General features: G+C 40.1%; 1 protein-coding gene across 4 annotated transcripts in view; it reads left to right on the plus strand.

Annotated features, from left to right (window-relative positions):
* LOC307035117 (uncharacterized protein) overlaps window positions 1-17234 on the plus strand; it is a 28875-nt gene that overhangs the window by 1005 nt on the left and 10636 nt on the right. Inside the window, exons 2-5 of one of the 4 annotated variants that reach the window (XM_079674138.1) lie at window positions 12772-12851; window positions 13562-13642; window positions 13990-14049; window positions 16655-16831. In XM_079674138.1, the coding sequence (XP_079530264.1) occupies window positions 12772-12851; window positions 13562-13642; window positions 13990-14049; window positions 16655-16831 (398 nt within the window). Of the gene's footprint in view, window positions 1-12768; window positions 12852-13561; window positions 13643-13989; window positions 14050-16654; window positions 16832-17234 lie in introns of all 4 variants that reach the window. The other 3 variants (XM_079674136.1, XM_079674139.1, XM_079674137.1) reach the window with 3 other exon arrangements.

The following is a 17234-nucleotide window of genomic DNA, read 5'->3' on the forward strand; positions in this document are numbered from 1 at the left end:
CCTGCAGTATACAAAGTCATTCAAATTAGCTGCACCTTTACCAGCTTTTATGAACACATTAAAGGATACATTATTAGAATTAAAACATATGTATAATATATATTAGACGCACAGTCATTCACAATAAAAAGCTTATTCTATTTGTGTAAGAGCTAGCTTTAGCTCTGAGTTAAATAAATCAGTGTCAAAGATTTTTAGAACTGTTAAAATAACTTTTTGCAAAAGTAACACAATCAAACTTGTATATATAACTCATTTTGCAGCTATATAACCACGCCTGGTGACTTCAAAACTTGTGATTCTTTCCCATTGTTACCTAATACATTCCATGTGTGACAAACTTGGCGTTGTCCCCAAGCAACCTTTCCTTCACGCTTAACATCAGTCCAGTATTGCTCTAATCCTTCCATGCCATACCTTTACTTCTACATGTAAACTACATCCTGACGTTAAGTAGTTTGCATTGATGTTTAGACTCAGCTGGCAGCACGCCATACTGTAAATCCATCTAAAAAAACATTTGACTAGCAAATAAGTTATCCCTACCCCACAAGAATGCACAGGAACTGGTTTGACCACAGTTGCAGCGTTCATAAAGACACAAGGTTGAATTAAAACATTGTTGGAATCTCAGACAAATCAAAGGTTAATATTTAATGACACTTACTTACTACATCCAGACAGCTGTACAACCAACTATTCAGTGTAACAAAAGCACTGTGAAGTTGAATATGACACTGAGAATTAGGAAAGACATTTTGGATATGATTCTTGGCTGAAACAAAACTGAATGCTTCTCTTTTACAGATCCTATCCTTGACATTTTAATCACAATCTTTGGTTACAGAGAACAGGACCTTGACATTGTCCATGTCCATGATAAATGCCCGTTACACATGTTGCAAAATCCTGTGAGAGGCTGATGTTATCATCCAGGGATACCTTTCCTTTCTGAATTTAGATACACATTTACACTGGTGCAAAATAACTTGTTGAATACTTCCTGTCTTGAACAATTACATCTTTCCAAGTCAATGCTGATTTAGACGATTTTAAAATCAACTCGAAGCGACACAACACTCCTGGCACGATCCTACAGGACTCATGTGTTGACGGAAATGTAAAAATATCATTTCAACACTGAGATTTGAATAACAGTAAAAGAAAAACATCATTAGTCAAAGGTTGACCTTCGGTGCCTGCAGCTGGAAGCGTTTCTGCTCAAATAAACCACCACAATATAACACAATCTTCTCTTCCTGCCATCTATTTCTTCCAGACATGAATTATGTTTATCTTCAGTCAGTGTGGGTTTCCTACCGTCTTCATCACACTGTTGTCCTTGGACTGTCTCTCTCTCTCAGACTCCATGCTCCTACCTCTGCTTTCACTTCATCTCCTCAAGTCGGAACTTGTTTATTTTTAAGAGGAAAAACTTTTGGCAGCACTTGTCTCTTGTGTTCCTCATAACTTTACAAAGGCTTAACAGTTATTTAAACAATCCACTTAGTTTTGAAAGATGTGTTGCTTCACCTCATTCATTGCTCAATGGACTCTAATCAAAGTGTCTTCCTCTTTCCAGAGTAGCAAATCATATCTACCTTTCCTTTCACAAAACAACTGCACAGTTACACGTGCAAAATACTTTATAATAAACATACTGTTGACATCCTAGAACATAGCTATTAGGCAGACCATCAGTTTAACACTACATTACATTGCATTTAGCTGACACTTTTATCCAAAGCGACTCACAATAAGTGCAATAAACAATAACCATACAAACTCAGAACCACAAGGAAGCTGGAAATATACTTGAAGTAAACCAAACCATTGTAAGTGCTTGCTCAAATGTCACACTCTTTAAGTGCTTTATTTAGTTGTTATTATTTAATGGCCATTGTAATGTTGAAACAGGTGTGTTTTCTGTTTGCGATGAAAGATATGCAGACTGTGCTGCCATGACATTGAGAGGGTGTTAATGCGGTGCTGACTGAACTCGTCTTTAATAACTCAACTAACTTCCTGAAATTGTGTAAAGGGAATAAGAAACAAGCGAGTAAATGTAGCCTTCAGTGGAAGTGTACTTTTGAATGTGACCTCACCACAGTGGTGTTTCTGTGTTGTGTCAGCAAAGAAGGATGTGAATGAGTCAGAGGGAAGAGGACTTTACTTTGGGACTGCATACTTTCACAAGTGTGTTTGATTTAGTGTGTGTGTGTGTGTGTGTGTGTGTGTGTGTGTGTGTGTGTGTGTGTGTGTGTGTGTGTGTGTGTGTGTGTGTGTGTGTGTGTGTGTGTGTGTGTGTGTGTGTGTGTGTGTGTGTGTGTGTGTGTGTGTGTGTGTGTGTGTGTGTGTGTGTGTGTGTGTGTGTGTGTGTGTGTGTGTGTGTGTGTGTGTGTGTGTGTGTGTGTGTGTGTGTGATCTGTTTGTTGAAAGGAGGGGCAGTGTTCGCCGCAGACACTGATTAGCTGTGTGTTTCCTGTTCTTGAAATTATTTTCCTAATGAAAAAGAGACTCAGAGGCCACCACAATGGTAATGCTGTTTTCATAGTTTCTATTAAATGGAAATCTAATTATGTTTTGTCTTGTAAATGAGATCAGATCACGGACAACATAAGACACTATTATAAAGGGAAGTGAACAGCCTTTCAGATGGTGTAAGATATGATGCAAAACCTTTACAAATAACGAGAAATGATCGCCCAGACACACACTTCCAAACGTTTTGACACATTTATTTAAAGGCAAACTGTTTATTGTGACACATAGAAACTTATTTTCTCATGAGATATCACTGAAAAGATATCATAGAAAATACCCTAAAATATCCTAATACTATTCAGGGACGTATCGCAGAAAAATCACAGAAATAATCTATTTAGAAATAATCTATTTAGAAATAATCTATTTAGAAATTGTTAAATAACATAACCACACAGAAGTAAATGCATATGGCTAGTGCTACACAAAAAAACAATTTTAACACAACAATCAAATATCCAATATTCTCATAATGCAGTCAGCATTGCCAATAATCGTGTACTTTAATACTCCAAGGGATATGATAGTAACCAAAACAGAATGCAATGTCTTTGATAGCTGAACAAATGTATATCTTGTTTCAGTACATTTTTACTTGTCCAAATTATTTCTATGTTTTCCTATTTACTATCCTATGTTTTATTGATGCAAGCCACTATTGTATTTTATCGCAACATCCAAAAATATTTTTGCAAAACAACCTAAGCGGGTCATTAAAATGATTTCTTAGTTTGAGCAGAAATCTGTGTATGAACCCGGAATAGTAGTGGCTATTGTTAAGGCCAATATCTTGAAACCAAATTGATCACAAGATAAGATGTGGTAGCATAACATCCCGGCTAAATACGCTCTATGGAAATCCCTTCAGGATACTTCAGAGACAAACACTTATGACTCTAATTTCTAAAAGCTTGGTAAGAAGCTTTTTTGTTTTCTGAAATGGTACCATAAATCATCATTTGTTTCACTTTTTTCTTACATTAAACCCCTTCCAACTGTTCACGGGGCTAATGCCTGTACTCGACTGTGAGACAGACGGTCAGTGTTGTGTTTATAACTGTTTTTAGAAAAACTGCAAAAGAGAACCAGTTGGAATAAAGTAGAAAGTGTGGGAGAACAGCACTTCTCTTAAAGGTCACCTATCATGCTATTCTTAGGCAATAGCAGCATAGCTCTCAGATATATACAAATATATAAAAAACATGTCTATGTAGTGTTTTGCTCAAAATACCAAACAGATCACCCATTCTAGCATGCCCCATATCCCTCTATTTCCCTTCCTGTTTCAAAAGTGCTGATTTGGGGTATAAAGCTTTAAAAAAAAAAAAAAATTGATACAAAATAAAAAAAGGAGGGGGCTGAGCTCATGCGGGACCCGGCAGCTACTGTCTAAACTAAATACTGCCGTGATGAAACGCCATATCATGGATTATCAAGGATTATCTCTGAAACAGTATGGAGCTCAAAGGCTTTCTCTCTTGCCGGTTATACCACAAGGTGAGTTCCTTTTTATTTCCTGCTTCTTCACACACATGCTCTCCAGTACAGGTTAGCTCTGAGTGTTAGCGATGCTAATGTAAACACCGACCATATTACGTCCAAAACAGTCGGGCATTGTTTCTGATAGCAACGTTTCTGATAGGTCCGTGGGTCCACATTTCAGATATTACGTCATATCGGACGCAAATCTGGATCAGCTCCGTCGTAGCCCCGTTTTTAGAGATTTGGGTACGGAGGAAAAGAGAAAGGGTTTTATTCTCTGACGCTGCGTGAGTTCCCTGACACACCGGGGACACATAGTGATATATACAAGACATCAAAAAGTGCATTTTGCATGATAGGTCCCCTTTAAATGATGAGTGTTGTATGATGGTGTTGTTGCGTGGGTATTTTGGGAGCAGCATTCATTTTTGCAGTAGCAGCCATTATTTCAATCATAACTCTTATGAAGTATTTCTGTGCCTGGAAACCATATGTATTTTTAATGCTTACCTCATGTCTCTACTTGATGTTAAAACAACACACTAAATAATCTGTCTGGAGTCCTGAAGTTTATAGTTTCCCCTAAGTGAATGTTCAGCTTTTTCTTCTAACGTAAACAGAAAGACACTGATGTTGACAGAAGAAAGAGTTATGTGTGTGTGTTGATACGGGTGTGTGTGTGTGTGTGTGTGTGTGTGTGTGTGTGTGTGTGTGTGTGTGTGTGTGTGTGTGTGTGTGTGTGTGTGTGTGTGTGTGTGTGTGTGTGTGTGTGTGTGTGTGTGTGTGTGTGTGTGTGTGTGTGTGTGTGTGTGTGTGTGTGTGTGTGTGTGTGTGTGTGTGTGTGTGTGTGTGTGTGTGTGTGTGTGTTTTAAAAGAGGGGAGAGAACGGTCAAGGCCACCCTGCCTGGATGCCTTGAGAGCAAGATTATAGCACAGGTGGTTTTCATATCAAGCAGCGTACTTGATTAACTTCAACATTTTGTAGTTAAAACGAATCCATTCCTTTGTCCGCAACGTCGGATACAATTTGGTTGATTTGTTTGAAACTCACGGTATATGGCAGAACTAGAAATAAACTGTGCTCTTGACATATTATTGTGAATTTTGCATGAGCTCATATGCAAATATCTTTGTGCTGCACAGGGAAACTAGGAGATTTTTTGGTTTCTTTCATAGTTGAAAGTTTCCATGGTGTTTAATCTGCTGAAAAAATCTGATGAACCTAAACTGAATGAAAACCAGTAAGATATCAAGTGCATGTTCATCAGAGATGTTTCTTTCAACCAGGCATCATCTGGCAGCACAGCTACTCTAAATCTGGCAACCATTTACAGACTTAATGTTTCTGATTTGTTCCCTGGTGTAGTCTGTTAATGGTTGTGGGCCGATCTCCCATTATGAAAACATTAGGCGCTTTCACACCAAGTACTTTGCCGTACTTAGTTCCCAGTACTTTGTTCATCAGAACTCTTTAGTTCTGATGAACTAAAGAGCAGATCGCGTTCAGTTCCAGATTTTGTTGGTTTGAACGCAACATTTCAAGGACTATCGGAACTATACTGGGAAAAGTACTCCGGTGTGAAAGCGTCTATTATGAGTTGTAATAGTCAGCACTGATACTTGCTGTGGCGGACTGACCATCGGGACGTTCGGGACAAATCCCGATGACAACTTACTAGTGGTACCAAAGTGGGCCGGTCGAGATTCCCGGGGTGATTTTTAGACCCAGTCCGCCCCTGGATACTTGGGGATTATTTTTGGCTGTGAGGGTTTAAGTGGATAGTTTACAGTTTACAAGAGATACAGTTGCAGTGAGACTTAATAAGTAATGTGTAAAATATAGAAGGATGTCGTCTGTTTACAAATGTTGGTTTTCTGGAGGCGGCGCAACCTGATTTAAAAAGGTTTTACTTGACCAGCAAAGTATACTTTAAGACGTTCATCCAACAGGGGCTCTCAGATATTTAAATTGAGTTGTTTACACACACACTTAACTCACACAGTCGGTGCATGTTCTCTTCAGAATCACTCCAGCTTTTTAATTCTCATGAATAATGCTAAGGAAAGTTTGAAAGCACTTCACAGTAACCCCTCTCACTCATGGTTCCATGGAAGAGAACTTGTAATTGAGTTCCTGGTATTGTTTCCAGGAAAATACATGTTGAAATCTGTGACTTTTTTTGTTGCATTTCTACTTAGATTTCTACGGCGCCCCTAAAGGGACATGAAAAAAAACAGAGGGAGAAAAAAAAAAGTCAGGATAACGAGTTAGTATCTCGTTCGCATGAGATACTAACTCGTTATCCTTTTTTTCTTCTTTTTTTTTTGTTGAGAAAGTTACCGGTGCGCCAAGGAGGAAGTGGAGCGCACAGGAGACAACCATTTCATTGCAGACTGTTATGTTTACGTGGGGAAATGACAGTGCATTATTTGAGATATATTATTTCGTACTCAGACTTCACTTTAAGGACATTTCGGCCAGGGGTGTGTGGTCACTCCAGGAGGCAGCGGCACGTGTAACTCAGAGAAGAGCAGCACCAGCGCTCAAAGAGCTTTTACGCACCGCCTACACTGTGTTTACCTTCATGGAACAGCTATAAAGAGTGACCACAGGCTGTTACGTTTTAACCACACACACACCTCTACACACATCGAACTGCCCGATTACTCCCACTTTTATTAGTTTTATGAAGGAGATATCTGGTCACATGATGGGCGGACTGGGACTAAAAATCAGCCCGGGAATCTCACCCAGCCCAGCCCACGTAAACTGTCAACGGGGGGAGCCTCGCTGCGGGGAAACGGTGGACCTAGTGGCCCGATCAGAGTGGGCACCGGCCCATTGGGATTCTTCCCGATTGCCATTCCGCCACTGGCCAGTCACGGACATGAATTCATAGATCAAAGCGGACTCTCCTGTTTTGCCAATCTGTTGCTTAAACAAATAGCTCTACACCCCTGGCCGAAATGTCCATAAAATTAAGTCTGAGTTCGAAATATATCTCAAATAATGTATGCACTCTCATTTCCCCACGTAAACATAACAGTCTGCAATGAAAGGGTTGTCTCCTGTGTGTTCCACTTCCTCATTGGCGCATCGGTAACTTTAAAAAATAAATAAAAATAAAGTCAGGATAACGGATTCGTTTTTTTCTCTCTCTCTTTTTTGTTTTTTTCCATGTCCCTTTAGGGGCTCCGTAGGTTTGCACAATGACAACTATTGTATCCAAACAAAGACTTCATTAATGTAGCTAAAGTCCGACCTTGATATGCCATCATTTCAGAAAAAGAACTGCAGTTTCTTCCAATCTTTATTCAAGCTAAAATGTCAGCCTGCTGTTATGTAATAACTTAATTTAAGAATAGGTGTATGAGAAGGACTGAGTATTAAAACGTGTCAATGAAACTATTTTGGGTGAAGCTTAGAGTGTAAAGAACCCCACTGCAGTCAGCATGTCTGTGTGTCCCTGAGACACTTCACCCCAAAGTGCTCCTGTGGGGATTGCCCACAGTATGGAGTATGTTAGTCGCTTTGGATAAAAGCGTCTAACAAATGACATGTAATGATAATAATAATAAAGATATTGATGCGATTAAGACCTCCAACAATAAAGCTCCTGCTTCTCAAATCACAACAAATCTGAACTTTCAAAATGGTCATCGATGTCTTCAAAATGTGTATTTGAAGTACACCTCCAAATGAGTATACATTAGTTTTATTCCAACAGAATGCATCCATGTCAGACTATTTCAATTAAAACGGTTGTATGATTGTCTGCAGCTCTGCGTTCAATACTTAACTTCATTTATGGCCTGAAATCCTGATCATTCTGGGAAAAGACTGATACAAGATCATGAGAAAAACCTTCAAACCTACACAGGTGTTTTTTTCACGCGATAACACCTCTGGAGACCGTGTGAATGTGTGCAGATTGTTTGACATCGCCCTCACTTCCCTCAGTGTTTTTGTTGCACCTGTTGAAGAATATTCACCATCACAATTTAACTCGCCATGCTCAAGATCTCCATGCACAATAGCAAGTATTCTATAGGCTTCTGTTAGTATTTTGAAGTTGTGTGGATGGGAAACTTGTCTCAGCCTCAAACCTATCATTTGACATTGGCTATATGTGTCCAAAACAAGCATATTCATCGGTCTGTAGTTATTCCTGCTCTTCATCTGCCTTCAGTCTTTCTGTGGCTCAGGTTGTATTGTGGCTCTTAATGCCAAACACATTTAGTTTCTGTTCATTCCAGAAGTTTCTGAAAGGAAGAGGAACTATTCGTGGACAGAGTTTTCTCCCCCTGTCGTCATCTTGTGTTGGAGAGAGAAGAATGTTGCCTAGAGACTGAACAGTATTCTCTCTTTATCTGTTATTGATTGAAAACATACGACCTCTGTATTATTTCAGAAAAACCAATGCAACATGTTCTGATAAATGGATTTGCACATGTTGCATTCGACATGTGGTAGTTATTCAAAAACATTCCCATATATGGACTTTTATACAGGAGTTTTCATAGGAATTCTTGAATGTGTATATTAAGAGTTTTGAAGAAACTCTTTTTTCTGCTGGACAGGGAATGGAAATCTTTTCGTAATTAATGAACAAAACAATTGATTCTGTCACTAAAGGTAATGGGTAGTTTCCACTAATGAAAATACTATTTCATTTGACTAGTCCAGTCCCAAACTTTGCCATGCCAAGGACTCCCATATAGCATTATCCTCTGGTGGGGACCCCCCTCAATTTGTTTTTAAAATGATGTGTACAAGTGCCTCCCGATGGAACATGCCACTACATTTGGGGGCTTCTGCCTGATCGAAGCTGTCACTCCGCTTTCTTTGCCTGTCATAGCCCCACTGCCCCATCTGAACACACACCCACACAACGAGACCAGTCAAGTCCGTTTGAGATGATGTACTCATCTAGAACTTGGAAAATGTCTCTTCATGTGGTCCTACCTCCCAGTGCTTTGCAAAATAATATTTCCTCAACAAAGTTGTCTTCTGAAATAAATCTGATGTATGCAAGCAATTCTGCGACATTTGCTACATCCATGGTCTCATCCAGCTGCAGAGCGAAATATTCACTAGCTCTTACTTGCTCCAAAAGCTGAGCAGATTTTCACAAGCAGTAGCGGCAGCTCGATTCTGATTGGCTTGAAGGGCGGTTGTGTGATTCAAAAACAAAATATATGAAAAGATTGGCATCAAAGGACACATAGGCTAGATTGATAGATATGCAGTTATTAATAACATAAAAAACAAAAAAATCAATCTTAAAAAAACAAAAAAACAAACCTGTTTCCCTCAAACTTTGAGTGACCCCCCTGGCGCCCCCTGTCGGCCCGTCGGGGGTTCGGGGCCCCCACTTTGAAAAACACTGGACTAGTCAATGCAGGGTTCGATGGTAAATAGATTTATATTGCGATATACAACAACAAATGGTGGCAGTTGCTATAATGCAGGGTTTGGCAAAGACACCTCAACACGTAGAACTAAGGGGAAGGGGATCAAACTATCACCTTCTGAGAGCGAGTTTGTAATGCAAATCAAGGTTGGTAGAGATTTTGTGATTACTGAAAGTAGACTTACGAATAGACAGTAGGCTTTTTTGTCATGTGGAAGAAGGTCCTATGGCCAAAATGTCATCTGAGAAATGCAAGTGAAGAGTTAAACACTTTTGTAATTTAAAGAAATGCTCATTAAAAAAAGTGGCAAACCTCTATGCTGCATCCTGCCAGGGGAACTTTTTGACTTGTGTAAATAGGGGATCATTAGAGCTTGAGTTTTTTTAGCATGTTGACCTAATTGATAAAAGTAGCAGCCAGGTCCAAACTTAGCCAAGACCCCTGAACAGATAAGGCCACTTGAGACTGTCAAAAAACCTTCTCAGCATCGAGAGTAACAACCCTGCCCGCCAAGTGGATGATATTAAAGAGCCGGCACAGATTACTGGCAGAGGATTGTTTCAAAATGAGGCTTGTCTGTTGTCTTATTATCAGTTTGGAAAGGGTTTGGCTTAGGCGTCTAGTTAGAGCTTGAGAGATCAACTAATAGTCTGAATCCAGAAATGGTCCGAAAAGGAAAACCAATGTATCGGGACTGCTTTCCTTTTAGGACCCAAAGTCATTACACCCAGAGGGAATAGGAGGCTTTGAGTTTTAAATGCTCGACTAATAACATACAAAAGAAGAGGAATTAACAGCTGATCATAAAACTCCTACTCTAATTGAATTTTATAGATACTATCTCTCTTTACGTTAGTGAGCCGGATCATTTGGCTCGGCTCTCTTAAAGCGCCGGCTCTTCATGTCACCATGTCACCTTGTCCTTTTCGTAATTTCAAGCGATAAAAACTCTCGATCTTCTCTTGAATTATTATTATTTATTTTTTTTAAATGACGGCAAGACGCCCCGCTGGCGGGAACGCTGGTAAACTATCTCTGGTTTGACAGATATAAGGAAGTTATGGCCTTTTCACTTCCTTTTGGAGAAAACTGGAGATAGAGGCTCTTTTGTTCTTCCTGGTACAGTTTGGAAAACTCAGTACCTGACAAGATTGTGTCCATCATGGAAATGTACATCTTAATAATATCTGATACAACGTGCTTCATTTGAAATGTGGGTATTGTTCTCAAACGTTTTTTATTGGCCTGGAAAGGACTTTGGGATCTATCTATTTTTCCTAAGTCTTTGGGATCTTTTCTTACAGTCCATTGGGCCCATAACATGTTTTCATCAACCTCGAAATGACATGGTCAATCTTTCTATTATTGGATGTCAGAACTGAATACTATCTCCTCCTAAGTGTAAGTGGCATTTAAGTAAAACTGTCCTTCCAAACAAATGTGGAGATCGTGCAATCGTGGTGGGCAGTATGCAAAGGATCAATGTAAACACCCTCTATTCAAAAATCTACAGAAAGTGTTAGTGGTTCATTCCAACAATAACCAAAAGGGCCTGGGGTCAAAAAACATGACCACTTCCACCCATTCTTCTTTAATGTGTTCATCTGGACTGTCTGTAGTAACCTATAATAGATTGATTGTATATTCTAGCTGTATTCACTGTTATTAGAAACTGACACTGGAGCTGGACATATTACAGTTGAAGAATATACTTGTCAGCGCTTTCAATTGGGCCAACTATGTAATGACGACAAGTGTAAATGCATCCCGAATGTTGGAACTACTTTCTGCTGTGGTTGCCTCAAACATTAATACATTCATTCTCCTGTGACACTTTAATTTGACAAAAACATCTTATGTCTCTTTCTTTTCTCGTTGATATTCATCAGGCTAAGCTTTTTGTTAATCCTGCCAGCAGCCTCAGCAGTCGTCCTGCTGCTTGTTCACTTAGGACTGATGTAAATAGATGGCGGCGTCTGAAATACTACGAGGAAAACAGGCGTGGCGTCTAGCAATAACACGAAAGTAAAGACTCCCGGCACAGCTGCTGTCTCTCTTTCTGCTGCTGGGAGTTCACGGTCACTGATCTGTTTCTGCAGAGAGAGTATCATCAGCGGAGGGAACATTTACCACCATTCAATTTGTGCTAATGGATCTGGGTTTCACCAAAGGCTGGTGTGCAAAGGTTTATTTTTAGACTGAATCTCTTTTGGATAACTTGGTTCAGTTGATATTTGAATACGAGGGTGAAATATTTGTGGAGTGCCTCTGCGTACCTGAGCGCTATTTCTGTCCGGGCGCCCGCGGATATTTTTGGCATAGAGACCTCTTAGTTTACTATAAAGGGAGGGAGGAGGTTTCCCGCTAACTCTTAACATAAAATAGTTTGGTCTGACTTATGAGTCTATTTTGATATTCGATGATGTACTGTATGACTTTTTTCACTTTTCAAACTTGCCATTATAGTTTGCTTATGGAATTTAACTTGGAATGAGTAATTAGTGACTATATCTTTCAATACATTCCTTATCGACTGACCTCAGATTGAAGTGAAATGCCAGCATTAAATAAATCTACAGCTCGTATTTGCTGCAGATTAGCTATATAAACGTGTTATCTTTAAGTACTCGTAGCTATTATTACCCTGACTTTATCTAGAATAAATTATGAACCAAATGTCTGGATGATATTTGTTTAAAAGTCAGTATTTGTTTGCATGATTTGAATAAGCAGGCTTTTATTTAAGTTCACTTGTTTCACTACAGCTGCACAACAATCTGAACATTTGCATTCTTTAAAAACACGAGGGGGAAACGAGCACACTGAGATGAAGTTCACACTCTCCCTCTCTGTGAGCATCGTCCAATCACAAGCTGCCACAAGTTCACCTGTGTAGCTTTGCATAGGAAATGTAATAGTCAATATACACACACACACACACACACACACACACACACACACACACACACACACACACACACACTTTCTCTTTCTTAACACATGGCGGCATTTCGAATATAAACAAGGTGTATCTTTCCATGTTATACCCTGTGTTTCATCCCATGCATCAAATCACAATTAAAAGGTGTGTGTGTGTGTGTGTGTGTGTGTGTGTGTGTGTGTGTGTGTGTGTGTGTGTGTGTGTGTGTGTGTGTGTGTGTGTGTGTGTGTGTGTGTGTGTGTGTGTGTGTGTGTGTGTGTGTGTGTGTGTGTGTGTGTGTGTGTGTGTGTGTGTGTGTGTGTGTGTGTGTGTGTGTGTGTGTGTGTGTGTGTGTGTGTGTGTGTGTGTGTGTGTGTGTGTGTGTGTGTGTGTGTGTGTGTGTGTAGGAGGGCCATGTGAGGAGGAGATGGCGGTCCAGAATGGAGCTTCTGACCTGAAAGAAAGAAGAACAGACCAAGGCTCATCACAGGTAGGGATGCCAGCGATTATTCGAATATTCGTTACAGTCTCCATAATCGAAAATTATTTTTAAAATTCAATTTTATTTATATATATTTTTTATTATTATTATTATGCTAATAATAGTAATCGTATTAATAATTGTAAATGGCCATTGGTCACACCACCAGTTTTTTTTACTGTAAACTTGGAGGAAGCCAGCAGCGCAGCCCTTCACCGACCCCGCCCCCCCCCTCTCCGTCACACGTGCGATTGATTTATTGGAGTGAGAGCACAACTAGAGATGAACAAAGGAAAGAAGAGTTCCTCGTGGAACTACTTCAAACTGACAAGTGCAAATTAGGTCAAATGCAAGAGTTTTTTTTCTTTCTCTCCATCGGGGGGGGCGTGGCGCGGGCGGTGGGCGTGGAATAATCGATTATTATTCGCCAGGGTTGTCCGATTTTCGATTTTGATCATGGTCAGTTTCTGGCATCCCTAATCACAGGTAGGCTGAACGATCCCTGTTATTAAAACGAAAAAATCCTATATTGGACTTATTTCTTTTCTTTTGCAAAGTGCAATAAAGGTTGCAAAATGTTGAATGAAAATAAAAAATCTCCAATAAATGTTGTCTCTAAAACGTGTTTCTATCTCTTTGAATTATCCCTGTAAGCTAAATGTTTTTGTGTGGAACAGTGCTATGCTTACTTTCCCCCGTCTGTGATACTATTTCTCAAGCAGATGCTGAGCAGTGAGGAAGGTTTGGATGATGAGGAGAAAACCAGAAGGAGAGCCGAGAGGAGGAAAGCTAAAAGGAAAGTGAGTGACGAGAAATAAACACGACTGGCTAATTGCTCTATAATAAACACGTCGAAAACAAGCATCACAATGGAAATATAATGATAATCATATGTTGCACTCATGTCTTTATTGTCTAATTGCTCTACTAACTGATCGTAATGTTTCTTCCACCACCACACCTTTATTTACTCGTGTCACCCACCTGTCTCCACTCCTTTTCCACAGCTGCTACAGTGTGTACCTCCTGCCTTTCTTCAAAACACACCCTGTTCTCACTTTTTGTGACACACCTGACTTCCACACCTGTGTCCATACATGTTTATTTACACCATCCCACAGCCACCATGTCCATGCTCTACTTTCAGAGACAGAAACAACGCAAGAAGCTGGAGAGAGGAGACAGGACGGAGGACGCTTCGGAGCAGGTGGGGACATAAAGTGCACACAGAGAGAGACTGTGCATGTGCATGAATGTCTGCTTATATACAGTGGGGCAAAAAAGATTAGAGAGGCCTGTAACTTTCATCCTAGGTACACCTCAACTATGAGAGACAGGATGAGAAAAAAAAATCCAGAACATCACATTGTCTGATTTTTAAAGAATTGATTTGCAAATTATGATGGAAAATAAGTATTTGGTCAATAACAAAAGTTCATCTCAATACTTTGTTATATACCCTTTGTTGGCAATGACAGAGGTCAAACGTTTTCGGGATCATTGTCATGCTGAAAGACCCAGCCACGTTTCATCTTCAATGCCCTTGCTGATGGAAGAAGGTTGTCACTCAAAATCTCACGATACATGGCCCCATTCATTCTTTCCTTTTCACGGATGAGTCGTCCTGGTCCCTTTGCAGAACAACAGCCCCAAAGCATGATGTTTCCACCCCCATGTTTCACAGTAGGTGTCCTTTGGATGCAACTCAGCATTCTTTCTCCTTCAAACACGTCTATTTGAGTTTCTACCAAAAAGTTATATTTTGGTTTCATCTGACCATATGACATTCTCCCAATCCTCTTCTGGATCATCTAAATGCTCTCTAGCAAACTTCAGACGGGCCTGGACATGTCCTGGCTTAAGCAGGGGGACACGTCTGGCACTGTAGGATTTGAGTCCCTGGCGGCGTAGTGTGTTACTGATGGTAGCCTTTGTTACTTTGGTCCCAGCTCTCTGCAGGTCATTGACTAGGTCCCCCCGTGTGGTTCTGGGATTTTTGCTCACGGTTCTTGTGATAATTTTGACCCCACGGGGTGAGATCTTGCGTGGAGCCCCAGATCGAGGGAGATTATCAGTGGTCTTGTATGTCTTCCATTTTTTTAATAATTGCTTCCACAGTTGATTTCTTCACACCAAGCTGCTTACCTATTGCAGATTCAGTCTTCCCAGCCTACAATTGTGTTTCTGGTGTCCTTTGACAGCTCTTTGGTCTTGGCCATAGTGGAGTTTGGAGTGTGACTGTTTGAGGTTGTGGACAGGTGTCTTTTATACTGATAACGAGTTCAAACAGGTGCCATTAATACAGTTAACAAGTGGAGGACAGATGAGGCTCTTAAAGAAGAAGTTACAGGTCTGTGAGAGCCAGAAATCTTGTTTGTTTGTTATTGACCAAATATTTATTTTCCACCATAATTTGAAAATAAATTCTTTAAAAACCAGACAATGTGATTTTCTGGATTTTTTTTTTTCCCCTTCTGTCTCTCATAGTTGAAGTATACCTAGGATGAAAATTACAGGCCTCTCATCTTTTTAAGTGGGAGAACTTGCAAAATTGGTGGCTGACTCAATACTTGTTTGCCCCCCTGTATCTGTTAAATTCACAAATTAAGCCGAAAATATAAAGTCTTTCCTGATAATTCTTCAAAATAAAATGTTAGTTCAGTGTAGGTTTTTAATAAATGGCTTTAACAGAAGCTTAAGTAAAAACACATGCAGCATGAAAACATTCTTACACATCCAACAGGTGTTTAACAGGTGGCTCTTAGGAAATATAATATATGTAAATCTTACTAACAATAAACGCACGATTACTCAATAATCTGAATGCAAATATGTTTTAAAGCCATTGCCAAACTCTCTCTCTTCTGTGCATGTGTACTGTATTAATGCCTGCTTGCATATACTTTCAATTCTCAAATTAAGTTTGCACAAATCGCACCAGTTTTTCCTGATATGTCTTCAAAATAAAGTGTGAATTCAGTGCATTTTTAACTATCTTTCACAGAAGATATAGTGAAAAAAGCTTCCTGTCAATTTACAAACGTGCGTCTTCTGAAGAATCAAATCGCACATGAAGTTACTTTGTAATAAAGACATGTTGGTAATAGCACTTTTCATACAAGGTGCAGCTCAAAGCGTTCAACAATGTGGCACACAACACAAGATAAACAGAAATTCAGAACATGTCAAACTTTAAAGGTCCCGTGTCATGGCCATTTCTACTGATCATAATTCCATTGTTGAGAGTCTACTAGAATATATTCATATTGTTCAATGTTCCAAACTCACATTGGTTTCTCTTACAGCATCTCTGTATAGTATGTGTATTCACTCTCTGTCCTACACGGCTTGTTGGAGCTCCTCCCCCTCCTACTCGCCACAGGGTGTACTTTGAGGGCTTGTGACTCTGCAGACCGTTTACTTGCAGTAAAACCTTCATAACACACAAGGGGACGGGTAATCACCAGACAAGCATGACATGGGACTTTTAATTGGAACAGTATAATTACATAAGACTTCAAAGAATAAAAGGAGGTAAAAGAGGCAAGAGAAATAATAATTAAAAACAAATATATCAAAACATTCTTACACATCCAACAGGTGTTTCTTCCAACAGGTGTCTAAGTACATTTGACTAACAATAAATGACTCACTTCTCTGCTTGTTGCTTGAAATGCATTTCCAAACCCTCTCTTTTGAAACCCCAATGTTCATTCTCTAGCTTTTGCCCATGTTGTTACATAACACCACTATCGACCTCAGACTTCTCCTTCTGGTATGACTTTGCAGCAATGCTTCTCCTTTTTGAACAGGAAGAGGAAGCGGCTGGCGCGGGGTCAGATAGTGACAGCGAGGAGGAATTGAAACAGGAGGAGGAGAAATGGACCGCCGTGCGCCCCAGAAACAAAAGCAACCCCGAGCCAATCCCCGCTCTCGAGACAGCGGGGGGGAGGAGCCACAGCCAGCTGCCCCACCGGACCTCAGAGGAGGTGAGGGGGAGCTTATTATATAATCAATGCCTTAAAAATACAAGACATAATGAAGTAGTGAGCAAGGCCTGTGAAACAACAGAGTGGTACTCCTGCAAAGTGTTCAGCCAGGGTTTGAATGTCATCTAAAGACATTCCTGTTTGGGCGGGCGTTTGGGTAACTGGTGTGCTTTTATTCTATGTTTTGATTGTGTTTTTAGCACTTCTTAAAGGTAGGGTGGGTAAAAATGGAGAAACCAGCTCGAGTGCACTAGAATTTGAAAATACGCAACGGAAAAAAATCTGGCCCTTCCTTCAGACTTCCTCACAGAGCCCCTCCTCTAACACACACGAACGCGCACATGACCAATGAGGGCACGAGATAAGTTTGTGCACAGATGGAAGGCTGACAGGCAGGTAGGCC

The sequence above is a fragment of the Notothenia rossii genome (assembly GCF_949606895.1).
Source record: "Notothenia rossii genome assembly, chromosome: 1".
In the NCBI taxonomy this organism is placed as follows: domain Eukaryota; kingdom Metazoa; phylum Chordata; class Actinopteri; order Perciformes; family Nototheniidae; genus Notothenia; species Notothenia rossii.